The following is a 27,797-nucleotide window of genomic DNA, read 5'->3' as shown; positions in this document are numbered from 1 at the left end:
AGGTGCAACATTGTGTCTCATCTGAAAGATACAGGCTTTGCGGGGAAGGCCACTCAGGCCTGCAACAACAGGACCAACAAAGACATGGGCTTTCAGCAGCGTTAGCAAAACCCACCCACACTGTGCTGGCCTCTCTGCCTCATGGAGCCCCAGTTTCTGCCTGCTTGCTCTCAATGAATTTCTAGGAACACAGGCGTCATTGTCTCCCATGTTTGCCTGTCAGCTTCTTGCAGAGCGGCTACCTCACCACCCACAGGAAAACCACAAAGGGGTTTTGACTTGGGACGGTGGGGGTGGGGAGTCAGATCAGATCAGGATCAAAGCTGTGAGTGTAGCCACCACTACAGTTCAGGCGGTCCAGACAACTTGGTAAAAGATTCATCCAAATATCCTGGAATCAATAAGGACTGAACGAAACTTTCAAGAGAGAGATTCACTGCCACATTTAACCACAGGTTCGTGGTAACCACCCCTGCCCCCAATCACTCTCCCACCCCTCCCAGGATTAAGGAATCTCCTGTGGTTCAAATAAACATTCCCAATAACAAGGCTTTTCCCCCAAATCAATTTTTTAATAATGTATAGCCCATCTGGCTTCATCCAGTATAAAAACAGCTGTTCCTGATTTATATAAATTAAACATGGAGAGTCATCATCATCATAACACATCAAGGTACGGGTATCAAACAGGAAGACCATATATGAATCACAGTGGAGACAGGCCTCTGAGAACAGACGGGGTGCAGGATGTAGTGACTTAGCAAGTCAAGACCAGTTCAAGGCGGGACCTCAGACTGCAGGCTCTGAGATGGTATGACAGATGAATGCAAAGGGCAGTAGATGTGGTGGCACCAGGCTGGCTCCACAGAAGGTTTGAGTGCCACCTCCAGATGCCCAGAGGTCACTGGGTCCTGTGGCCTGTATCAGCAGCTGGTGGTCATTCGTCCATTTTCCTCTGAACACAGCACTGTGTGACTTCTTAGCCCAATGGCTCCCACACATAGCACATGACAAGACAGACCTCCTGCCATTAGGCACAGCACCCAGATCGAGTCTGTTTGGGTGCTTTGCAGATGGTTATATCCACAATCGGAGACGACTCCTCAGCCTTCTGCCGAGTGATCATAGGTACCACCAGGTCGAACAAGGTTTCAAAGAGGAGGTCCACGTTGTGTCCGGTCTTGGCGCTGGTCTCAAAGCACATTTGCTCGGCACCCGGCATCTCCCTCTCGTCTAACATCTTGTACTTCAGGATCTTCTTGTAAAGGGCCATCGCATCCTCCGGATGCACCTGCTTGGGTACCTTGGAGGAGACACAGCTGCCTGTCTTCCCAGAGGCCTGATCCTTCTCCCCGCCCTCCGGGCCACGCTCCGTGGTCAGGTCTACTTTGTTCCCCACAATGGCAAATAGGCAGTCATTGTTGGCTGTTTCTGTCAGGCCCAGGAATCTGTCCTCCAGCTCAAACAGGCTCTGTGGGTTGTTCACATCGTAGGTAAGGATAATAGCGGCCGCTCCCCGGCAGTACATGGAGCCCAGACCGTGGAACTGCTCCCGCCCTGGCAGGAAGAAACGAGAGAAAGATGACTATTCATCTCAGGATATGCCACCACCAAACTGTGCTCAGGGTCTCCCTGCCCCCACAGGGTTTAGGAGGCCAGGGCAGGAGACTGAGACACCAATGCCCACATAAAGCTGGTCCAGGTGACTGAGCAGGACCGCACATCCAGTTAAAGCCGGATGCTCCACCCCAGATACCAGAAGCAGTTCTCACACTACCACTGTCACCACCTAACCATACACCATTGTCAGTATTCAGGACAAGGGACACACAGGTGTCTCCTGATCAGAGAGTGGCTGCGTTTTCTCACTATAAAACAAGATGCTTTGAGGACCTGAGTTCAAATCCCCACGCCTGTGTAAAAAGATATCTATAATCATGAGTGGTGGCATATGTCGTTAATCCTCAGGAGCACTTGGGGGCCAGAATAGGGCAGATCTCTGAGATTTCCAGGCTAGCAGGGGTTACATACTGAGACCCTGTCTCAAAAAAAAAAAAAGGCAAACTTATAAACCTAGCCCTGTGGCAGGGAGAAAGATAGTTGCCAGGGCTTGCTAGCCACTGTCCTAGCTCCAGATTCAGTGCAAGACCCCATCTCAAGGGACTAAAATGAACAATAATAGAGTAGAACACTGGATAGATGTCTTATTCTGGCCTCTGTGCAAGCCTGGACCTATACGTGCTCACCTCTCTCTCTCTCTCTCTCTCTCTCTCTCTCTCTCTCTCTCTCACACACACACACACACACACACACACACACACACACACACACACACACACAAACTGTGCTTAAAACACAAGGCTCCCAGGACTTGGGAGATGCCTCAGTGGCCAAAAGCACCGGCTGCTCTTCCAGAGGACCTGGGTTCAATTCACAGCACCCTCATGTTGGTCCTAATCACACATACTCCAGTTCCAGGGGATCCGATACCCTCTTTTGTCCCCAGCAGGTACCAGGCACACTAATGGTACACAGACATACATGCAGGCAAAACACCGATACACATAAAATTTTAAAAATTTACAACAATGCTGACCACATTAGTCTTGATTTGGGGTGCGTGTATAATACTAGGAATGGACCCAGGACCTTGTAGATGTGAAGTGAGCACCCACCACTGAGCTATATAGCCCCACAGTGAGTCTCTAACAGCCACAGTCTGTGTCACACTCTGCAATGGCCCAGTCAGATCAGACGGAGGAAATGTGATGGTTTGTAATCAATGGGTGAGGATCCCAGCCCTCCATGGCTCAGAAGTGTTCTTACATCTGCAACATTTGTGCTGACATGGGGACACACTCGGGAAGCAGCGATGTGAGATAGGGAGAGCTATGGTGCTGCACTCCACTACCACAAGTGCTTGCTTGTGGTGAGCCCTTATCATCACAACCGGATGTTCCATCCCACCAACAGTGCAAAAAACACAATGTAACCACTTCAAAGTCACAGTTGCAATTCCACCTAAGCTTGGATCTCGTTACAGTGGGGTTTGTGCTATCAACTTGACAGGATCTAGAATCACCAGGAGATGGGCCTCTGACTGTGGTTTAACTCAGGTGGGATGACCATCCACGTGGGCAGCTCCTTCCCTGGCTGGGTCCCTGCACTGTATAATGGAGAGAGAGAGAGGTGAGGGGCAGGTGCCTTCATCACTCTCTGGTACTGTGGATGTCATGTGACCAACTACTTCCTGCTGCCCTGACTGCCCACCGTGATGAACTGAACCCTTGAACAGTGAGTTGAAATAAACCCCTTCTCCTTTACGTTGCTTTTGTCAGGGTGACTAGCCCAGCAACAGGGAAAGGGACTTAGACAGTTACCATGGTGATAGTAAAATATATACCAATAAAAATGCATACCAACTGTATGGGGCTTGTTGCTTGTTTGTTTGTTTTTTTTTTTAGACAGGATCTCACCATGTTTCTATCACTGGGCTGGCCTGGAACTTGCTATGTAGACCAGGCTGCCTTTGAACTCACAGAGATTCAGCTGCCTCTGCCTCCCAACACTACTTTGCCAAGGTCAATAATAATCTTTAAACACCTCCAGACAACTGTAGTTCAGAGCTGCTGCCTGCCTTCGTCTGTAGCTAATGCCATTTAATCTATTATCTGAGGAAAGGTTGGGCTCATCCCACTGAGGTGTTATGTTTGTGATGGTTTGTATATACTCGGCCCAGGGAGTGGCACTATTAGTGGGTGTGGCCCTGTTGGAGTGGGTGTGACCCTGGTGGAGTGGGTGTGGCTTGTTGGAGTGGGTGTGGCCCTGTTGGAGTGGGTGTGACCCTGGTGGAGTGGGTGTGGCTTGTTGGAGTAGGCATGTCACTGTGGGCGTGGGCTTAAGACCCTCCCCCTAGCTGCCTGGAAGTGAGCCTTCCACTAGCAGCCTTCCGATGAAAAGGTACAACTCTCAGCTCCTCCATTGAAGCACAGACTCCACAGGAGCACAGCCACAAGCACACAGAGAGGACATTCCACCAGCCGTGAAGGAATTCTTTTCAAGTCTCTGTAACATAGTTCACTAAGGACAAAGAAAGAATTGTATTAACACCCACGCCCCAAAAAGCTTCTGTCCTAGATAAGTCTGCCTGACTGGAGGTTTGAAGTGGCAGCACATGCCTGTAGTCCAACCCTTGGAGAACTGGAATGGACGGTTTGCCAGTTGTAGGCTAACCTGGGCTCCACAGCAAGACCCTGTCCCGAAAAAAGTAAGAATTGCCTTTGGAAAGTAAACAGTAATTATATAAAATGAATAACGCAAACACTGAAGGAAGTAGGAGACATGAGACAGAGAACCCGGGAGGTAGCAGAGAGGGGGCTGATGAACCAGCCTGTCATAGTATGACATCATATAATGACATCATATAATGACATCATATTATGACATCATATTATGACATCAGAAAATCAGATGAACTTCCTCAATAGTCTTCACACTCAGATCTCTAGGTCTCCCCGTGACTAACAGGACCCTCAGGTGGTACGAATGTGGGCAGTGCCCATTGCAAGATGATCTCGGAAGAAGGCACCATGCAGGAGACCCCAGTCATTGAGACAAAGCAGAGAAACGGGATGGCAAGGTGTCTTTCTACCTTACCAGCTTTTCCAAACTCTCTGCCTTCAAAGGTAACATTTCTCATCTGCATCCTGGAATTTGTGCACCGGCAGGCGGGCTTGAGCGGGTCCTGAGGCCTCCTTCTGATAAGGCAAGGGCATTTCATCCTCCCTACCCTGCCTCCTCCCCATTGGATCCCTGGGTCCTTGAGAACTAAGCTAATACCACAGGCAGTGTGTCAAGGCCTCCTCCCTGAACACGGGCATTGGTGACCAACATCTGACTACTTCCTGGGGATTCCAAATTTACACAGAAAGTCCCTGTGCCCGGCAGGCCTCTTAGCACTAAGTCTAAGTTTCCCCGCTGCTGAAATGTGGTAGCACCTGTCAAGGGGTGGTTGAGAAAACAGAATGAATTCACCCTGGTAAACAGGTTAGCACCAGACCTAGCATGTGATCAATAAATTAAGAGTTTGACTCCTATCCCTCACCCCTCGAGGAGGAGTACCATACTCGCAGTCAGGCTCTACTTCCTCAGACGCACATCGGCAAACGGTCTCTGCGTCTGGCTGGTCACCTGGCCAGCCGACCCACGCCCTGTGTCTCCCTAGTTCTTGAGGATGGGTTTCTCCCCAATCCCGGTGCTTCTCCCATTCAGTGTTTGAAAAGGGTTAAAAAGGCCCAGAGGCAAGCCTGGGGAAATGCCCTACAGTAATCCAGGTCAGCTCCCAGGGCCCTGAAAACAATTCTCTACCCCATTCCCCAGTCCTCACAGCCAAACAGTCTTTGAGTCCAAACATCTGTGATTTTTACTTCTGTGTTCCATATCCCTGAATGTGATGGTTTATCCTGCAGAAATCTCATACAGCCCTGCCCGTTTACTCTCAAAGAGTAGGGCGCAGGGGGGTGGCGCTTTCAAAATTACCGAGGATCCACACGGATGGACACAATGTGCAGCCAGCACTGAGGCACCCGCCTGGGTTCCATTACCCAGAACCAGAGAAAACAAACACATTTTCTTAAGTAGCTGCTGAAACATGAGGCTCAGATCACGTCTACAAGCTCTGGGCAAGCCCAGAGAAAAAGGGAATTTTGTCAAGCGAGCTCTACCACATGCAGTCCCATAGCCTATTAGCTGGGAGCTGCCAGAATCCCTGTGACAGTGTGTAAACAAAAAGGATAGCCCAAAAGGGCCAGAGAAGCAGAGGTGGGGATAAGGACACAGGTCAGAGCCAAGAGTCCAGCCTCAGAGACCTGTGTGGCTCAGCCTGTGACACGCCTTCGTGTATACTTTCTGTTTTTCATGAAATCTTGATTACCCCCGTGTTTTCCAGTTCAACACACAAGTGTTGCTAGAAAGGTTATCTGAGTTCCACTTCATGAAGTCCAATGAATTTTAAGCATTTAGAGCCAGCCATTAACCTTCGGTACACGAGATCGAGAACGTTATCATCTGCATCTGTTTTTAAACTATCTGATGCTGGGATGCTCCGTGGAAGTCATGGCTCTCCAGGAATGTTTGCAAAACCAAATCGTGAAATCTTCATGCAACAAGGAAAAAAGGGGGGCCACATGTCTCCCTGGGTCAGTGGTTCTCAACCTGTGGGTCTCAATGCCTTTGAGATTGAACAGCTCCGTCACAGGAGACACCTAAGACCATCAGAAAGCACAGATGTTTACGTTAGGATTCACAACAGTAGCAAAATTACAGCTATGAAGTAGCAACGGAAACAATTTTACTTCAGGAGGGTCACCGCAACACAAAGAACTGTATTTAAAGGGCCACAGCACTAGGAAGGTTGGGAACCACTGCTCTAGGTTCATGAGGTGGGCTGCCTGAGGGCCCACTGTCCCCACCTCAGGCAGTATATACGGAGTATGGGGTAGCAGGCCACAGGCCCACCAATGGGCTTTATCTGAGACTCCTCCGTGCCCCAGGGCTTCTCTAAGGGAACAGTATCGAAGATGTGATAACATTCACCCTGAATCTCAGAACCCAGAAGGATCCTCAGGCACATCAGCACTTAGGTACATCTCCGTGAGCTCAAGGCTAGCCTGGTCTACACAGGCAGCTCAGAGAGCAGCCAGGACTACATAGTAAAGAGATCCTGTCTCTAAAGACAGCAAGCAAATAGTACCACTGACGATCTCCCTTGTAGTAGGTCACGGCACAAACCACCTCAGACAGGTCACAGGCAGGGTTGGGTCCAATGATATCCGGTTGTTCCTCTGACACTGCTTCAGATGAACCGGGACCTAACACCTAACCGGGGATGCTCAGGAATCCCCTAGGAAGTTCCCAACACCCGGGCAGACATCTAGGTGTCCTCCTTGGATCTCAACCTGAGCTAGTCCCTGAGGGAAGGGCCTAATACTACTAGAGTAACGTTTTGGCTACACAAGACTTGTGCCTCAGCATAAAAGGTGCCAACCGCGGAGGTGCCCCATGAAGGGTAAGTGGTCTCAGCACCCTGCCTTTCTGGTACATCATCTCTAGACCACCCATCCAGGTCCACTCCCAACACACACACAGAGGCAACGCCTCAGAGAGCTGCAGTTTCTGGGGTGACTAGACCCTCATACACCCCATGTGATGCCCCGTGTGATGTTCGAATGAGAGTGGCCCTCACAGGTTCATATATTTGAGTACCTAGTCGCCAGGGAGTGGAGCTGTTTGAAAGGATTAGAAGGATTAAAAGAATTAGAAGTTGTGACCTACTTGGAAGAAGCGTGTACTCCTAGGAGGTGAGCTTTGATGCTTCAAAAGTCCACACCAGTGTGTCTTTCTCTCCCCGTGGGTCAGGATATAGTATGTCCACACTCTGTATATACTGCCTGAGGTGGGGGGCCCTGGACCCTCAGGCAGCCCATCTGACATGACAGCTCCAACACCATGCTTGCCTGCACAGCACCATGCCCTCACCACCATAATGATAACAAACTAAACTTCCAAAGCTGTAAGCAAGCCCCCCGCTAAACGCTTCCTTTCAGAAGAGTTGCCTTGACCCTTGTGTCCCGTCGCAGTCATACAATGGTGACCCATCCCCCACTGACCACATCCCCATTGGCAGTGTCTTCCTGACCTCCTGACCCAGCTGGTGGTTTCTGCTGAAAAAGCCAATGGTGGAAATCCCCTGAAGCACACACAGACTCCCCTCAGCCTAGAAAGTCTGAGGAACCACAGAGCTTGGTATCTGTCCAACACTGGTTCCACCTCCAGAGCTCAACATGAGGCCCCCGAAAGGAAAGGTAGGAGCAGCAGCCAGCCTCGAGTGTGGGACCACACTTCACAACTGAAGGGGTTTACGGTGATGGAAACTATAACAAGGAATCTAAAGTCTGAGCTGTTTGCTGGGTTTTTAAGTGACTTCCTCCTCTTTTCTTATCCTTTAAGCCTTTGTCCCGAGAAAGGGAATTTTCTACATCATAAATCCAAAGACACATCCCACCCTCATCCCCAGAACCCACGTATAGAACCTGGTCAGGAAATAAAGTTAGGGTCTAGAAAGTTTTCTGAATTGTCCCAAGGGGCCTTAAATCCTATTCCAAGTGTCCACAGAAAACACGCACAGAAAGAGAAGACCCTGTGACCCTGAAGACATAGACTGGAGTGACCCATCCACTGGTCCATACTAGGAATTGTGGGTTACAATTCCTTTGGAAGTCAACTGGTCCTTTCACAGGGGTCATCTGAGACCACTGGAAAACACAGATATTTACATTGTGATTCATAACAGTAGCAAAATTACTATCAAGGAATAGCCACAGAGATGACGTCAGGGTTGTGGGTCACCGCAACATGAGGAACTGTGTTAAAGGGTCACAGCGCTAAGAAGATTGGTCACTGGTTGAGACCTCGTTCATACCACCAGCCTCTGCAACTGAGAGGAAAGGGCCTGCAGCTTGATTCCACTCATCTGTGGTTCTCTGTCACGGTTGTTTCCAGAGCCCAGTACTTTCGAAGCCACCTTTCTCTGCCCCAGATGTCATCTGGGAGGTGGCTCTCAGCCTGGTGTCAAATCACTGAAGTGTCAGGCAGACACAGGCAGGTTCTCGGTCCCCCGTCTGAACACACAAATCTGAATCCTGAGAAGGCTGGATACAAGTCCATAGGTCACATAGGTGGCCCTGTCTTCGTGCCGCCTGCCCGACACTCACCAGAAAACCATCAAAACCAGCCTCCAGGCCATCTGCACTGGAACCGGATCACCAGAACCATGGCTCTGTACCCAGAGGGCCTTTCCAGGTGAGCGGCCCCCATGCCAAGGCCAATGGCTGCAACACTCGCCTGGCATCCAAAGCCCCTCCTGTTGCCCCTTTCCAGCCTGGCCTCAAACCTCCCCCAACTCCCACCCCTATTCCCACCCCCATCCCATTGCCCCTTTGTAGTCTTACCCTCCTCTTCCCCAGCAGGACCTGCTCCAGCCATCTGCCCATGAAACCTTGTGTGTCCCAAAATGCCCTCAACCATCTCTTGGTCCCCTCCAACTCCAGGCTCCTCGAACCATTTAAACCCAAGTGATTAACACTTGCTCATTCCTCCCTGGACACTATGGTTGATCATGGGAAACAACGCGCTACAAATGGTTCTTAAATGGTTCCTGTTATTCGTAATCACTGGGTGACCAGCACCATCCAACAACAATAGCACCAAAGCTATCCCCAACCCCATACACTTCAGTTTAAGAGCGTAGATCGATGGCTCAGCCAGTGACGTGACTACTGTACAAACACGAGGACTGAGTCTGACCCCAGAACTCAGGTATGATGCCAGGGTGTGCTGGGAAGACAGGAGGATTTTGGAGTCTGACCGCAGCCTCCCCAGCTCAGCAAGTTCCGGGTCAGTGAGAATGCCTGTCTCAAAAACAAGGTGAACCACGTCCTGAGGTCCAGCCCCTGAGGCTGACCTCTGGCCTCTAGATACATATGCAGTGCACATACATGCATGTGCAAACATACAAACACATGCAAAACACATGCATACACACACACACACACACACACACACACACACACACACACACGGAAAACTAAAGGCCGTGTTTATCTTGATTTATACTTTATTTGACCAGCATAACTTATATCTCCACTTCTATATATAGTCCACAGAAAGTTACTGAGACCGTGTGTGCTTTGTCTGGGCCACTGCTTCTAGACTGGAGTGTATCTTACTCCATGTGACAACTCCACTGTTCAGTTCACACGTGACTGTGGCGTGCTTAAGCAGCACAGATGGACTTAAATTCTCTAAGGCAGAGGCCGCACACACCTGCCCACCCTCTGTGTAGTGCCCAGTTCCCAGGACCAAGGGGTGCTCCCTCATCACAGGGAGGACGCTGAGGAGAAAACAGCACCAGCATCTTCAGTCCTCCCAACCCTCATAGTCAGGTGCCAATCAAGCCTGTATCTCTGCCCACTTCTTGATCACAAGCCGAGCCACAGATGCCTGTAATCCCAGTCCCCTGGAATCTTCTAACTGTCCTGTCTGTCCCAGCACCTCACAGCCCTTCCTTCCATTCATCATGGGTAACTAGTGAGACTCCATGGATAACCAGGAAGCCCCACCCCATGCTCTGGGCACAGGTATTCTGGTGGGTACCAGAGCAGGTCAGGCGATGTCTGACCATTTGACCACACTGTTCTCAGCCCCAGATCAGAAGTGCCACCCAGGACACTGTGACTTCTCGGAAGCCTGACACCGAGCCCTGACTTTCGCTTCCTTCTTGAAAGATGAGCAGAAGGCCAGGACAGTACCACTCATGTCCAAAAATAGATAAATTTACACTGTGGTCAGTAATGTGGGTTCAGCTAGGCCCCTAGAAGATAATCCAAGTCCTCATCCCTACCCTGTGTCTGTGACCTTCTGTGGGGACTACGATTAGCTAAGATCTCGTCACAGCAGGCTGTGAGCCATGGTCATGCAAGAAGAGGAGGGTCAGACACACAGAGGAATGGCAAGGTCTGGGGACAGGACTGTGGAGATCCCCCAGAGGAAAGAGACATTTGGTTTTTGCTCTGTGGTGAAGACAGCCACAGGCACCTGGACTTCAGACATCCAACTCCAGAACTTCGAGAGAATAAGTTTCTATTGTGGTAAGCCACAGACTGTATGAAACTCCCCAAAGCAGCCCTGGGCTACTCAGGCCTAGACTGGAGGCCGCCACCCTTCACCCTCATCAGGAAATCAGAAACCATGAACCAGTCGACAATCACACTTCCTTTTCCTCAGTGCCGCCACCATGTACATGGGTCAGATGGGCAAGGGGGTGTTCCTTGCTCCCAGCCCAGCCATCTCTTTTCCCACCTTCCAAATCAAGCCAAGCCAATCACAGACTTCAATGAACAAGAGAAGTTGGTAAGAATGGATCACATGACACTGGTCTTGCGTCACAAAACCCAAATGCTACCCCCTGAACCAGGTCAGCAAAGCCACTCACTTCCTGAGCATAGGACTTACCCAAGTACAGAGATCCCAGAGACATCAGCATGTGACTTTGTTTCTCAACCTTAAGCCCGATCCAAGGCCACTAGAAGGAACCACCTTTGCCCTCCCTTCTGACTTCCTGAGAAATAAAGAGCGGACTCTGCTTCTTTATCACTCTTGACAAACACAAGGAAGATGGGGTCTAACAGCTGTGCAAGAGACTAAGGACCTATAGGTCAAAGCAAGACTCCCTAGCTGCATGGTGGGGACAGAAGCTGCCCTGAGGCCTGTGAGGGGTCAGGTGACCTGCACTGACTCAGCGTGGCCCCCACAGAACCTAGGGCATTAAAGCGTGCGAACCAGTGCCGGGCTATGGTCACAGGAGCCACAGCCATAATAGCAGTAGGGCAGGCTACAGTCAGAGTTCAGGTCCCTGATCCTCATACCATGCACACTGCCAACCTCAGGTCCTAGTCGAGAACAGAGATGTCAGGAGGGAGAAGGCTGGTGGCCTTGGGAATGGCTCTGTCAATGAAGCACTTGCCCACAAGCAGGAAGACCTGAGTTCGGATGACCCAGAACCCAAATGACAAAGCCAGGTATGGCAACGTGCTTCTGTGACCCTGGCACCTAAAAGGAAGACTGGCCGATCCCTGGGGTGCGCTGGCCAGTTTGTGGTGAGCCCTGGGTTCAGCGAGAGACCCTGCCTCAAAATCTAAAGAAGAACCCCATGTCCACCTCACACAATCGTACAGCACGCTCTCGCACACACATACATGCATAAAAAAATGATAAAAGAATGTTGGTATGTCACGGTCTCAAGAAATAGCAGGTCAGGCAAACCCACAAAGCCTCGCTTAAAGCGTGGACTCTTTCTCCCACAGGTGACATGGACAGAGGTGGAGGAGCAAGAGACAGGGCATACACTGGAGATGAAATGAGAATCTGACACTTAGGACTGGATTTACCACTCTATGGGAACAGCTAAGCTGAACCTGTCTGAAACGCCCGACCGTGGTCACCCAAAGCCAGCACGTGAAGAGGTAAAACCACAGAAGGCACGATCTCAGAAGACAGGGTACGCTCCGGGAGGCAGGCTGTATTTCATAGTGAAACACACAATATCATATTGTCACCCAGATCATCACTGTCGCCTGAACCATGTGTGTTCAAGCAAGAATTTGCTGAGGGTAACCCAGTAACACCAAATAATGCAAAGAAAAGAGAGGTTCTTTCCATCCAGGAAAAACACACTTGCATAACAGACTGCCCTGGGGGCACAAAAGCCCTCATAGAGACTCCCTCCGGTTTTCCTTCAATAGGCACTGTGTGGCCTGCTGGCCACTGATTCTCAGAGGAGATTAACAAATAAAAATCCAACCTCTTGCAAGTCTGCTTATTAAAGCAGGAAGCTAAAGTCAGCGCCAAACAAGTTTTAACCTGCTTCAAAGTCAAGACTGGACCACAGGAATGAACCACATTAAGAAGAATCTAGAAGGGGTTTTCTTCAAGTGCATTATTCAGAAGAGCCTCCAATGGTGCACGATCCCTCTGCAGACATCCCAGAACGCTAAGGTCTTTGCTGACTGGAAGAACTTCCTTCTGCAGCTTACAAAGCCCTCTGTGAAACATACAAGCATTTTCCCATCAGTACCATCCCTGGGGCTAACCTATTCAGCCCTTTCCTGAGAAAGAACTTGCATTCACTCACCTGTCATTTAAGCAGCAGGAGGGCTGTGCTCCCACAGGACCCCTGCAAAGTACATCCACTAAGTATTTGAGTATTTTATAAGAACTCATTATCATGTTAAAATATAACATTAGGGGCTGAAGAGATGGCTCAGAGGTTAAGAGCACTGAATGCTCTTCCATAGGACTTAAGTTCAATTCCCAGCAACCACATGGTGGCTCACAACCATCTATAGTGGGACTGATGCCTTCTTCTGGTGTGTCTGAAGATAGCTACAGTGTATGCATATATATTAAATAATAAGGGGTTGGGGATTTAGCTCAGTGGTAGAGCGCTTGCCTAGCAAGCACAAGGCCCTGGGTTCAGTCCCCAGCTCCGAAAAAAAGAAAAAGAAAAAAAAATAATAAATAAATCTTTTAAAAAATTATTTCTGAGTAAAGTTAGAAAATATTTAAATATATATATACATATTATTAGGATGTATGCAGAAGTAAAATTTTAAAATAAATACCTAAAACTCTCAGACTCACTGTGATAGAGGGTAGATCGTGCTTGCCAGGGGCTGGGGAGAAGCAACAGGAGGCCAACAAGAAGATGTACATTTCCAGAAGATTGAAACTTTCTGGAGGGTAGGGAGTGTGAAGGGTGGAGCTTGGTAGACAGTGCCTCCCATCTTGTGCCAGCTCGAGGCCCTAGATTCATCCTCCAGCGTCAGGGGGAGAATCTGGAGCTGGTGATGATTGCAGAACAGCACAAATGTATGTGCGCACACCCCACAGATTACACTGGTAAATTTGGGTATGTTATTATACCAGAATTTCCAAACTCTATAACATATATAAAACCAACAGCTACCAACCCCGGGAAAATTAGATGGTGTGGTGGTTTGAAAAATGCTTGGCCCATGGGAAGTGGCACTATTAGGACGTGTGGCCTTGTTGGAATAGGTGTGGCATAGTTGAAGGAAGTGGGTCACTGTGTAGGCAGACAGCTTTCCTAGTGCCCAAGCTTCAGACAAGAGCCTCCTCCTGGTTAAGATGTAGAACTCGGCTCCTTCTCCAGCATCACGTCTCTCTGGATGCTGCCTGCCATGCTTCCAATCTTGACGATAATGGACGAAACCTCTGAGAGTATAAGCCAGCCTCAATTAAACATTGTCCTCTATAAAAGTTGCCTTGGTCATGGTGTCTCTTCAGAGCCGTGAAACCCTAAGACAGATGGTGTGATCCCTCCCCACTCTGCTCTTAGTTGGGACTCCATGGTTGGGATAACTATCAGGTCCAAAGGAAACCGAGGGAGGAAAGAGTTAAATTCACCCGACTGCTTACAGACTGTTCATCCCGAAGGCAGAGCAGGGCAGAGACTAAAGGCAAGGTCTCAAGGTCTCGGAGACCACAGAGGAACACTGCTTACCACGCTGCTTACCGGCTTTCTCCCCACGGCCTGTTCGACATGCTTGCTTTTTTATACAGCTCAGGACCACCCGCACCCCCCAGGGAGTGCACCCCCAGTCTAGTCTCATCCACACCAATCATTAGCCAAGAAATTGCCCCCACAGACTTGCCCGCAGTCAATCTGATGGCATCCTCTCAATCAGGATTTCCCTGCCCAGATGTCTCCAGCTTGTGTAAGGTTAACGGATGAGGAGCCAGCACACTCTGGCTGATGATGACCACTTCAGAAGACCAGCATGCACTGCGGTCCGAGCGAGAACTAAGCACTCCCCGAGGATTAGTTTGATGGATGGAGAGTGGGCCTAAGGTTGAATTTTCACTTCTCTCCTTTCATCCCATCTGTCCCTAACAAAGGACTTTGCTCTGTGTTTATAATATATCATAATATCATATTATTTTATATGTACCTAAAAGTATATATGATACATGTAAGTATACGTGTATGTATGTATGTGTGTGCATGTGTATGGGAGGGAGGGAGAGGGGGAGGGGGAGGGGGAGCGGAAGGGGATGGGAGGGGGAGAGAGAGTGAGAGGGAGGGGGGGTGGGTACAGACATAGAAAAGGAAATTTGTCTGCTTGGGCTGATAATGCTTTCCATGAGAATCATCAGCTAACAACAACAAAAATAAAAATAAAAAATGCAATGACACACATAGAAAACCTCCTTTCAAATGATTGATCAGGGTAGCCTAAGGGACTCTGAAGATGATACAGAGTATCATCAGTGTGCCCCTTGGTTACCAGTCAGAGGTTCAGAATCAGCCCCTGCTGCTGAAGACACTCAGGACATGGGACTTTGATGATTGGAACTGGATCTGACCTGAAAGCCTCTTCCCTGTATTCTGGCTTCCAAGGCTCCAGAAACCACTATGCAAGCGGCCAACAGGGGGAGGCAATTAAACAGTGCTTTCCAGCGGCAACACCTGTGGGCCATGATAATTAGCGGCATAGTGAGATAGAATTAAAGGTACAAGAGTTGGTACACGTCGGTGGTAACCAACAGCTGTCTGATTGGACTTAGCAGGAGGAAAACCATGCCTGGAACTAGAAGCCACAGCAGTTTCCCAGGGCGAGTGAGGCCATGGGCCTTAGAGAAGAATCTATTACTAGCCCTTTGCTAGACCAGCAGAATTTCTTGCTTGCTACCTTCTGAAGTTTATGCTTATACCCACCTATAAGTGTAACTACAACCTCTCCCTTAGGGGAAAAAATACCTCTCTTTATAGCAAACACTGTCTCAAACAGAGATCAATGGACCATGGGGACCTGACCCCCAACAGACATGCCTACATCACAATCCAGCATCTATGGCTAACAGAGATCACAGAAGAGAGGACAGAGGTTTTCTTTAAGAGCCAGAATATAAGGAAGTCTTGCCACCAGACAGCCTGTCCTAGAAACAGTTGTATAACCAAGACCAGAGCAATAGCAACATCGATGGGCATATTAGCCCTGCAGGAGGACGCTCTCCCAGGGTCACACCACTGAATAAAGACCTACAGGCTCTGGGAGAAGAACTGGCCTTGCTGGCATGAGCCCTCCTGGTTGTCCATTGCAGAGTGGTCAGCCTTGAAACCGTATACACCCAGACAACAAAACAGACCCAGCAGTCTGTATATATATATATATATATATATATATATATATATATATATATATATATATATATATATGTATATGTATATGTATATGTATGCATATATATATACATATATGTAACAGATATAATAAAAGACAAAGAGGGGGCTGGGGATTTAGCTCAGTGGTAGAGCGCTTACCTAGGAAGCGCAAGGCCCTGGGTTCGGTCCCCAGCTCCGGAAAAAAAAAAAAAAAAAGACAAAGAGACCATCTACTTGACAGAGGGGGACATGGGAGGGGTTTGAGGGGGGAGCTGGAGTGAGGAAAGGGAGGGGAGATGATGTAACTCTATTTCAACTAAAAAACCATTTGATTTTTGTTTATTTGTTAAAGAAAGCATCACATGGGACAGAAGTGAGAGAAATCTTTACCAGCATTTTACCAGGGATTAATTGATCTTTAAATTAAAAAAAAAATCCCTCTGGTTGTCTTCAACAAGAGATCACAGCACATACACACGCGCACACACACACACACACACACACACGCACGCACACACACGCACACACACTCACACACACGCACACACACTCGCGCTTCTCCAGGCCAGGGACGGACGCAGAAGAGTATACAACTTAAGAGCTAGCTGTGCATTAGTTTTGGCCTTAAAGATTCTGGGAGAAATCCAAGACAGGTAAGGTTGGCTGTTACACTGTCTTTTTTTTTAAGTTTATTAATTGTATATAAGTACACTATAGCTGTCTTCAGACACACAAGAAGAGGGCATCAGATCTAATTCCAGATGGTTGTGAGCCACCATGTATGTGGTTGCTGGGATTTGAACTCAGCACCTCTGGAAGAGCAGCAGAGCTCTTACTGAGCATCTCTCCAGCCCACATTGTCCTCCTAAAGATAGGTTAAGTCCATAGGTCAGGCAGAGCTGTGGTGGTGCACATCTTTAATGCCAACATTCACAAGGCAGAGACAGGCGGACCTCTGGGAATTTGTAGACAAGCCTGGTCTACACAGTGAGTTCCAGGCCAGCCAAAGCCACACAGGAGACAAATCACAGGCTGACTACACAGCAGGATGTCACTCAAAACCTGTTGTCCACTGGGCTGTGAGGCCAACGAAAGTTCCAGTCTCTGAATAGAAGAGGCACTTTCATAGGTATCACTACGGCTAACCCGAGTTAATCAGATTTGAAATTAATAAAGTCTGGAATGTGTTTTGCAATCTCTGTAGAAAATGTGGCTAGGCAAGCAGCAGGTCACCAGTTCTGATGGATAGAAAGAGGCAGACGAGAGCAAAGGGCCCAGAACTGTGGTCAGTGCACACCCAGCACGAATGCGGCCTCGGTCTCTGGATGGCAAAGTGGTCCATGTGCAAGAAGCTCATTGTCCTATTAATTTGTGTGTTGTGTTGAGCGAGGGGTGTGGTTGGTGCACCCTCGCCTGTGTGGCTGTTGGAGAAAAACCACGGATATCTTCCCCCACTGCTTTGAAACAGAGTCTCTCTCTCACTGAAGCTGAATTTGCTGGTTTCCAGCCAGTCTGAACCCCAGAAGTCCTTTGTCTTTTACACCACTTTTACCCCAGCACGGGGTTACAGGGGACCACACAGTCACGCCAGGTTTCTCATGTGAGAGCTTCCAAAATCAGCCCCTCATACATGTAAAGCAAGGGTCCTTACCTACAGAACCATCTCTGTAGTCCCTGCCTGGTTTTGCTTGAGGACCACAAAAAGGTAAAAATACAAGTTCCCTGGAACGGTCTGGAGTCCCTTTCCCCACGTCCTCATCTCAGCTGTGGGTCCTGCGTCTGTGCATTTTTTGCCGGGTGTTTGAGAAGTATACGGTTTCCTATTCCCACACGGGGCAGCCACTTTCTCAATTTCACTAAAGAAAAGCCTCCCCCGCTTCCCCATTATGCCCTGGCCTTCGTTAAATATCAACTGGCCACCAATGCGTGAGTTCACCCTGGGCGCCCTGCCACGCTCGGTGTGCCTGGTTTCAGACTTGTTTGCTCCTGTTTGTGGTATGTTTTGAAGGGAACTGGTGTGAAGTCCCCAGCACTATTCTTGACCTGATCGCTTTGGCTATTCCAGATCATTGGAGTTCTACCGAAATTTGGGCGGAGGGGGGATTTTGTCCTACTTTTGTGAAGAAAAAAAAAAATAGCATGGGAATTGAATCTGTAGATCACTTTTAGTATTGACATTTCAGCGATAGTCTCACCAGGCACAGACGCGTGAGCCCCGTTGTGCATTTCTACCTTCTTCAGTTTCTGTCAGAAGTACTTTGGTTTCACGTCACAGATCTTTTCCCTCCTTGATTAAATCTGTTTCCAATATTTGGTTTATTTTTGATGCTATTCTAAAAACAACCACTTTCTGCTCCCCTCTCTCCTTGTCCTTTCTGTCTCCTCCCCTCTCTATGTCTCTCTGTCTTGGTCCTCCTGTTCCCCCCAACACACATCTCTCTCTCTCTCTCTCTCTCTCTCTCTCTCTCTCTCTCTCTCCTCTCACAGCCCAGTTCACTGTACTGTCCACCACCTTCTCTTCCTGCCCTGGACTCTGGCTGGACTCTGCCTCACATCTACAATAAAGACCTTCTCCTCAGCCACACCCTGGAGGAGCCGTGTCCTCACTACATTCTGTTTGGTGTCCTGAAACTTTACTATGTGTGTCTGACAGCCCTAACAGGTTTTTGTAACCATTAGACTTTTCTTTGTACACAAACGCACGGTGTCTGCAGACAAGGACCATTTCACATCTCCCTTTCCATAGTTAACACTTTTTTTTCTTGCCTTGTAGCTGTGGTGAGCACTCCTAGTATTATCTTGATTGGAGTCTTTCTTAGAGAAAAGCTTTCACCTCTTCCCACTAAGCCATGAAGGCTGGGCTGCCCTCAAGCTCTGCCTTCAGCGTTCAGCACCGAGTCTGTGTGCAGCTGTGAGTGGAGGGCAGCTCCCTGCCTGTGTCCAGGAAGTGAAACAGCCATTCCAAGAAAGCTATGAGCCGGTGGCCTCCCGAGCAGTTACAAAGTTCTCCAGCTGCTGTCTTACTGAGACACATCATGCCCTCCACACTGTGACACTCTCGCCGACAGCGTTCGTCTCTGGGACAGGCATGCATCTGTGCTGTGACACAGACAGCAAGCACTTCGAGCTTCACAGGATCAGCCTTGCCAAGCCAGGTCCTTACACAGCATGTTCTGAACTTTGTGGCACAGGACTAAGACAATGTGCCTCTGTCTCCAGGACTCCACGCACCAGGAGTTGGCTGCAGGGCTGGCCTCAGTGCAGGGCACAGTCTTCAGTCTGGTTGGGCCCCTGCACAGCATGAGGAGGTAGCCTGTCCCGTGGCCATGCAGGGCACGGTACAGGAGACGCTCAAAAAAGGAGCGTGATTGGGAAGAGCATACAATGAGAGAAGAGTGCTGAGGTATTTGACACATTCCTCCAATTAGTTGTGTGACAAGAAGCCTTAAGGAGGAGTGGTTTTTAACTGCACCCCTCCGGCTCCCATACGTGACATGCACATTCCGCAGTCTATATATGCACTAGCACACCTAGCACACCTAGCACACACACACACACACACACACACACACACACACACACACTCGGAGCAAGTCTTCCTCCCACTCTTCAGAATGCTGTCAGTCTGGGAGTAGCACAGCAGGGAGTGGTGATTCAGTCCACAAACCCTGAGGCAGTTCTCCATCTCAGATTCCAACCCAGTCACTTCCTCAGTGCGTAAACCCCCTGCAGATAAGAATCAGGCTGCAGTCTGCCAGGGCCCTTGACTGGGAAGAAGGGAGAGTGATTAGGGCACATTCTAGGGAAAAGGCGCCTGCCCTGAAAGGGGCGTTATGTTGTGTTGGCCTTGGAAGATTGTGGGGAGGAAGGCAAAGGATCCCAGATGCTGACAGGAGCTAAAATGCCCCCTCCCACGCATACATCATCATCATCATCCCAGACCTTCACCCAAGGACATTCACTTCCAATCAGTGAAAACTACTTGCACAAGAGGCTACGTCTGTGAACGTGGATGGTAAGTTAAACACTTTTAAAACTAAATAAGGAAGGGGCTGGAAGGACGCAGAGGTTAAAAGCACTGGCTGCTCTTCCCTACGACTTGTATTCAATTCCTGTCACCCACACGGTGACTCCCAAGGGTCCATAACTCCAGACTCAATGCCCTCCTCTGAGCTCTGCGGGCACGGCATGCACATGGTACACAGACTGCAGTCAGGCAAAATATCATGAAGTAATCTGTAACTAAAGAAGAAAGCCGGTCCACAGAATACGGAACGGGACCCTTAGCTAGCCAAGTTCAGTGACAGCGCCGCACTTTAGTGACCCGGCAACATCGAGACTCTGCTCCCTGAGTAGTGCATAAAGCACCCAAGGGAGCTGCATTTCACACCTGGTCATTTCATCCCACTCAGGGCAGCAGTTTTTCAAGAGAATGGCCCACTTAGAAAGCTTCCAGGCTCGAGAGTTTCAGTAAAGTTCTAATAACCTGAGGCTGGCAAGATGGCGCAGTGGGTGTGCAAGGCTGATGATATGTGTTCGTCCCCAAAGGCCACCATGGAAGGAGAAAAACAACACCACAGAGTTGTCCTCTGACCTGCATATGACATTGTGGTGTGCATGCCTATCTACACACATGTGCATGCACACACACACACTCGTGACATGCATGCACACATGCAGTTGCACACATACATACACACACACACATACACACGCACATGCATGCACACACACACACAGAGAGAAAAACCATGTGCGTGAGGTTTTTTTTAATTCTAATAGTCTTTGAGCATTCCACAAAATGCGTGTGGTAAATACACCTGGAGTTCTCAAAAGCAAACACATCAAACTTCTAGTTTCCTGTAACCCGCGCCTTCCACTTCTGTGCATATTTACTGGATGAGAGAGAAAGTCTGTGAACAAAGGCTAGTCACAAAGCCCTCTGAGTCTGCCAGTCAGGCTGCCCTGCCCAGCAGTTATGGAACTTTTAAGTTACAAAAGCCTTGGGCTCTGAGGAAATCACGTTGTCTTCTAAGGCACAAAAGGTGGCCACACAGCCTGATGTCTGGGAGATTCCAAAGTACCTATGACAGCATCTGCCAGACCTCACCCTGTGACAAAGGGGAAATGCAACAAGAAACCTGCCCCCGGGTGCTGAAGCTGACAAGTGGGGTACCTCCCATCCCTGTCCACAGCCCACCTAAAAAGTCTTCCAGACTGCTAACCTCAGAACCAGGAGTGCTCCTGGAAAACGGGACCCTCAATCCAGGGTTCAAGGGAGAGAGATGCCCTTTCACTCCCACACACCTGCATCCCACTGACCCTTCCCACAAGCAAAAGCCATTTGTTCTATTCCAAAATCCCCAACTCCCAGGAGCACCAGCGGTACCAACACCACCATACAAGGGAGCTGAGACTTGGCTGAGCCCGGATGAGGGACCAGGACCTGGGTCTGAGCTGAGGTTCTGAAATGCTTTCCCAAGCTCATCTGCAATGGTCCTGCACCTGGAATGAGGGGATGGGGGAGGCGGGTGACCTGGAGAGGACAGTCAGAAAGAGTTAGGACAACACATGAGGAACGCCCCCCCCTCCCCCCCCCCCCCCCCCCGCCGCCGCCGCCGCATCGGTCAGCGCTGGCCCACGGGCCACTTTCTCATTCTGCTGTATTGTCTTCCAAACAGATCTGAGATTGGTGAGAAACTCAGTCTCACGCTTTTCAATTCCCCTCTTCTGGAACCCGAAGCTCAAAGACCAGCAACCGAGTTGCCTGTTATTACTAAAATTCCTTCGTCCCCCTAAGGTCCCAAGGACAAGCCAAGGCAGGATTCTCTGGGCAACCAATGAGGCTATTGGGCTTCCTTACAGAGCTCTAGGTGAGTGTTACCTACATTTATGGAGTCCTCCTAGTCTCCCCTCATATATATATATATTCTTGCCTATCTGGAAGCCACATACAGTTAAATCGGTTTCATGCAACAGGTGGCAGGGAGCAGCTGGATACTCAAGTACAGGTCTCAAACCCCCCACCCCTCCTTCATCCCCTCCCCCACACCTCCTCCATCCCCTCCCCACACCCTCCCCCACCCCTGTATGAGGGCATGTAAACAGTCAACGAGCCCAACTGGGACTGTCTTTTCAAGAAGCCACAACTGGGCTGGAGAGATGGCTCAGCGGTTAAGAGCACCGACTGCTCTTCCAGAAGTCCTGAGTTCAATTCCCAGCAACCACATGGTGGCTCACAACCATCTGTAGTGGGATCCGATGCCCTCTTCTGGTGTATATGAAGACAGCTACAGTGTACTCACATAAAATAAATAAATAAATCTTAAAGAAGCCACAACTGAGTGCCCCCAGCAGCTGTTTAGCCTGTTCGGCCCCTGCTGTGCACAGGTCTGGGCCAGAAGCAGAACTCAGGATGTGAATGATGCTTGGTATCTATTCGCTAATAGCAGGTAACATCCCCATCCCGTTGGCAGCTCTGAGCCTCCATGAGCATACCACAAGGGGTGAGTGCCCCCTCTCTCTATCAGAGCACTTTAGAAAGAGGTTCGAGTAACCACTGTACCCCACTTGCCTGCCGCTGGGCTACTTCTGAGGATTCTGCACCGAGGTGCCTAAGGAGCCAGCAAGCTCCTCCCTCCACCTCAGCCACACCCAGCACGCTCCAGGTGCAAGGCATTCAGCTTCGGCTTTGTCAGGAGTCAAACACAAACTAACTAAGTGCTAAGGCTCTGACGACTGCAGTCCCAAAGCCCTCACTGGTGTGTACCGGCCACCACCTCACCTGCCTGTCCCGGCAAGCTAGTTTTGGTCTGCTCTGCTAAAGGTCAACTGGGGAAAGGGCAGGGATTTTAAACAGTACACGGGGCGGGAAAGGTAACCCTTTAGCCTACACATTCCACACAGAATCCTGAACAATATCAACCCCTCTTCTCTGCTCCCTGTAAGTGACTGGCAGACCGGAAGTCTCCAGCAAAGCAGGCACAAAGTTGGTGACATGGACCACTGTTGACTCTGTACCTTGTTCCCCTGAGCATGTGTACACAGACATCAGGAATGTGGAGAAGGGGGTCTAACCACCCGGCAAGGCTCCAGTCATCTGCCTTCACACTTAGGCTTCCAGGAACACAAAAGCAGCCAAGGAGGCGGGGAAATGAGTTGAGCTGCTCCCACCCCCACGAAGGCAAGCTCTCTCAGGGCGGCACATCAGCAGTGTTACAAAATCCTCTGGTGAACAAGAATCCGGATTCATCATATCCTTGATGGGGAAAGTGGCTCCACCCATCAAATTGAAACTGCTACTTCATGCCCTGGGGGGAAATAGGAACCCTGTGCTGTGGCCACACATCTATGGCTATTCCAGAAACATTGAGAGGTGTGGAGAAAGCTGACCATTCTGCTTTCTCCCCTCATAAACCAGGAGCAGCAGGCAAGCCTGTTAAACCTAGCAAAGAGGAGGAGCTCAGTCCGAGGCTGGGAAAGGAGTCCAGGGTCTGACTAGTCGTGACTCTAGGAGATTAGGTTCATGGGGGGGGGGGGGGGCGGCGAAAAAAACGGAGGCTTTGCCTGGAACCCAGAGAAAAGACCAGAGTCAGAGGAAAGACAGGGAAAGAGGGAAGCAGTCCATTTCCCACGGTGGCTGTTCACTAACTCAGCTTTAACCAGAATGTATTACATATCCAACACATTGATATGCCCGAGACAAGGAGTCCGGGATTAGGAGCAAAACTTTTTGAGTACATCACTTTTTAAACAACATGAAAAGTCAGAACTTGGGAGTTTCAGATATTGGAAACCTCTCTCCCTGAAACTATACCATACTGTTTCCGGGTTTGTTTGTTTCACTTAAAGTATCCTATTTCTTTGTCATGGAAAAGGAAGAAGACAGAAACAAACTAATCTGGAAAGTCCAAAACGAAGCTGTACACGCACTAAAAATAATTCACTACCTATCTTAAAAATGTCAGTACAGGAAGCTATTCCACCCACGTGACTTGCGCACCAGCCAAGACCCAGCACTTGGTAAATAAACCGTGAGTCGTGAGTCGGAGAGACCAGGCGATTCCAACTTCCCAGTCGCCTTACATCCAGCAGAGTGATCCAACGATCTCTACCTCAGTTTCCTCGTTCATAAAGGGGTCAGTAATAGCAGCGCTGCTCAACTCCCATGGCTGCTTTGTACACCAAAGGAAGGTGGGCACCCTGAGGGGGACATTAAAGCTCCTAAGACGCGGGAGGAGTCCGTACTGACTGGGGATCCCTTCCAGAGTAACCTGGATCTTCACGAAGACGCACAGAGTGCTGCTCAACTGGAGATTTTTCTCCGTCAGCAAAGCAAGGCAAGTGGGAACAGAGGGGCAATGAGTGTGACAGCCCAAGGTGAAGACCCTGCGTCTGCCCATAGACGACTCCTCCACCCCGCGGAGCCCCGAAGACAGCCTGCCCGGGGACGCAGCCCTCACCTGCGGTGTCCCATATAGAGATGTTGAAGGAGCGCCACTGCTTCAGGTAGAAGGCGCCGCCCACGGTGCTGACCGTGTCCGGGAAGCGACGCTCCATGTAGCGCTGCAGCAAGGACGTTTTACCCACGTTCATGTCCCCCAGCAGCACGATCTTCCCATCCGGCTTCCGCATAGCCGCGGAGGAGGTGGCCCCTGCGCTTCTCGGTCACCAGTCCAGGATGCCAGGGAACGCGGACCCCGGCCTCTAGGAATCCAGAACTCTAGTGGCACTGGCCTGAGGTCCGAACGCGCTGAAGTTCCGGAGAGGAAGCGCTCCACCGCTCTGTACTCGACAGTGAACTCAGCCCTGCGACCACGTGAGGTGCCCAGCCACCACGCCCACCCCACGCCCCCTGGGCGGCCCAGGTCCCGCCCCAGTCTTCTCCCAAGCCTCTTCCACACTCCCCATCACCTCTGCCACGTCCCTATTCCTATCTCTCCTCTCCCAAATTCCCCCTTTCCGCCTGCTAACTCTCAGCCCCACGCCCACTCCCCATTCTTCCACATTCCTCCTCCCTCAAGCACCCTCCTGCGTCCCTGTAATCCCAAACTCCGTTCCTCCTTTATTTTTGTGCCTTTCTCAGAGTTCTGGCCCCTGCCTCCCGCCCTCAACTCCTTCCCATCCCTTCTCCCTCAAGCCCTTCTCCAGCCCAGCCAGTCCTTTTCTGGAACCCCTCTCCACTGGCCCAACCCACGCCAGCCCCCCTCTTCCTGAACCCCCAACTCTAGCAGGATCACAGTACCGCTTTCACCCTTAGAAAGCCTGTGTGTTTCCATGCTTGGACGTTCGAGTTCCTCCAACAGCCTGGGTTGGCACAGAGCGGCCCAGGACCTGGTGTTTGCCTGGTCACAGTCACCCTCGACTGTTTCACTTCTCTTCCCCTGCCCAGCTCTCCTCGGTGCACCTTGGTTCCTCGCACACAGATGGAGAGTTTGCCTGGCTAGGAATGTCCCTTAGAAATCGGCTAAGATTTAAGGGAGGACGTGGAGGAGGCGGGCGCTGGGAGATACCTGCTAGGTGGGTTCGCTTTTTACTTCTGCAAGAAACCTTTGTGCGGCAATGGAGAACAGTTGCTGTTCAGAACGGGAAAACTTACTTTGCATTTGCAGTGACTGCTAGAAAAAGCTTCCCTTTCTCCTATTACAGAGAACCCTTGAAATGCGTTCAAAATCTTCCTCCAGCGGCTGAAGTACACGGAGGGAGGCGGAGGAGTTACCTGGCGCTGGGTAAAGCCCAGCCGGTCCTGCTTCCTTAAAGGGAAGATGACTCTCCTAGGAGCTTCTCCCTGCACAGGTGCGAGATTCCACTGAGGCGAAGCAAAGCCTCAAGCACCCTGCCTGAGAGCTGAGGACCAATGCTCTTGGGAATGGGGTGGAAGAGTACGTTCTGGGGCGTGGAAGGCTCACCAGACCGTGAAAACAGCTCCCTGTGAGTCTCAGGCTTCTGCTAGCCGCCCCACCTCTCCGCACCCCCTCCCAGGGAAATTTAAGTTACTTCCAATTTATTATGGGCTAGTTGCATGAAAGTTACAGGGGAAGTAACTAGACGACCTGTCCCCAGAGGCTGAGAAAGAGAAATGTATGGGTTCTGTGTAAATATCTAAACTAAGGTCAGGGAGTAGCAAGAGTCTCTACCCCCCACCTCCCTGTCCTACCCCTTCAACATGTGGGCAGCGTGAGGATCTTCTGGTGTCCAGGGTTCTTCTTTCTCAGACTTTCATGATATATTAACTGGGAGAGGCTACTTCCCAATGGTGATAAAGTTAAACAAAACCAAATACTTAAAAATAAAACAGCATGAAAGCCAGATGTAACGGTTTACTCTTTTAATCCCAGCACTCGGGGCAGGGTGGACAGAGGTAGGCAGACCTCTGAGCTGGAGGCCAGCACGGTCTACAGAGTGAGTTCCAGGACAGCCAGGGATACACACATTGGAAGGCTGTCAAAACAAAAGCAGGTGCTTAGAAAACAACCAGAGGAGTACTCAGTGGATGGACGGATGGCTGTCCCATGGCTGTGGAGTGAGAGGTGGCCTATCTGACTTTGCTTTTGTTTCCTGCCACAAATGCGCACCGCTTATGACTTAAAGGTACTAGTTATTCCCATATGGGCACATTTGGATATGCATAGACAGATGACAAACAATCAATTCATAGCTTATGCACAGGATGTGCTGGGAGAGGAGGAGGGTTGCAAGACACACATTTTGTTCGGGCCAGACACAGTATCTTATTGAGATGTTTTGTACAACCGATAATATTTGGAGTGTGGCATGGTGTGGCGGGAGGGGACACCTTAGTGGGCCCATGCTGAGGGACCTTCCCCATGACATACTAAAATGGAGTTTATTTGGGGGCCATGGGAAGGGGAGGTGAGAAGGAGTAGAGGCAGAGAAAGAGAGGGGGTAGAGAAGGGCAGAGAGAGCAAAAAGAGACCAAAACAGTCCCTTTTATGGCAAGCCAGGCCTACTTAGCTGTTGCTAGGTAACTGTTGGGCAGAGCCTAGAGGGCATGTTAACATGATAACACGTACGTGATACTTACCTATAATATAAACACTTGGGAAACCAAAGTGAGAGCTCCTGAGTTCAAGACCAGCCTCTGTTGTGTGGTGAAACTGCCTTGGAAAACTACAAGTTTAAAGTCTCAAACCAGAAAAGGGAACACTTTTTAATTCCAGGAACATCCTTTAGAACTGAGTTTAAAGAAAACCTGAGCAGCTGAGCAGGTGACACACACCTTTGATCCCAGCATTAGGGAGGCAAAGGCAGACTGATCTCTGAGTTCTGAGTCCCACCTGGTCTATAAAGCAAGTTCCAAGAGAGCCAGGGCGACACAGAGAAATGCTGTCTCTGGGAGTAAGTGGGGTGCGGGGGAAGAACCTGTCCTGAAACTTCATGTCAAGTTTCCCCACAAAGCTCCTGCGTTGGACACTCAGTCCCCAGTTGGTAGATCCAAGAGATGGTATAATGGGTGCAGGAAGAGCTGATGTAAGAGCCCTTGGAAGCCATCGTCTTCCCAGGTATCTTTGAGACAGGGATATCAATGCCCCAGCTTCCTCTGAAGCAAATGGCACAGAGGTCCTCAGCGATTCCCTGGGAAGCAAAGAATTCCAGTTTTTAAACAATGGTGCGGATCGCAAGTGCTATCATGGTTAGGTCAAAAGAAGCCAGCGCTGGCCTTTCAGTGAGGGGTAAAGAGCCATGGGCTACATAAGGTTAAAGTTCAACTGATGAAGAGGGCTCTAAGCTATCTGCAAAGCTAAAAGGGTAAAGGTACGGGGAACTGCTACTCCTTCCCCACCCAAATCTTACAAAGATGGCGGTAAACCCACAACAATAGGCGCCATAGGTGATGTCTCTGTTCCTTATCTTAACCTGTCTGGACTGTAGGCCACACACAGCAACACACGGGTACCGCTTTCAAGCCCAAGACCCATTACCGTCTTATTTAATAAGTCTGTGAAGCATGAAAGCCGTGGTTCCGCTTTCCCCT

General features: G+C 49.9%; 1 protein-coding gene and 1 long non-coding RNA gene across 2 annotated transcripts; one reads left to right on the top strand and one right to left on the bottom strand.

The window, feature by feature from the left end:
• Nucleotides 1-433: 433 nt before the first annotated feature.
• Nucleotides 434-24,618, bottom strand: Rab20 (RAB20, member RAS oncogene family). The gene is made up of 2 exons (NM_001109535.1): nucleotides 24,265-24,618; nucleotides 434-1,557 (listed from the first exon to the last, which is right to left on the bottom strand). The coding sequence occupies exons 1-2, from the start codon at nucleotides 24,434-24,436 to the stop codon at nucleotides 1,031-1,033; spliced, it is 699 nt and encodes a 232-aa protein (NP_001103005.1). The 5' UTR covers nucleotides 24,437-24,618; the 3' UTR covers nucleotides 434-1,030.
• On the top strand, nucleotides 24,381-26,112 carry LOC102553902 (uncharacterized). Its single transcript, XR_015640481.1, has 3 exons — nucleotides 24,381-24,625; nucleotides 25,194-25,321; nucleotides 25,451-26,112. It is a non-coding gene; the product is annotated as an uncharacterized LOC102553902 (long non-coding RNA).
• The last annotated feature ends 1,685 nt before the right edge of the window (nucleotides 26,113-27,797 follow it).

This window comes from Rattus norvegicus, chromosome 16 (assembly GCF_021556685.1).
Source record: "Rattus norvegicus strain SHRSP/BbbUtx chromosome 16, alternate assembly SHRSP_T2T, whole genome shotgun sequence".
In the NCBI taxonomy this organism is placed as follows: domain Eukaryota; kingdom Metazoa; phylum Chordata; class Mammalia; order Rodentia; family Muridae; genus Rattus; species Rattus norvegicus.
This window is presented reverse-complemented; position numbering and strand designations above follow the sequence as displayed.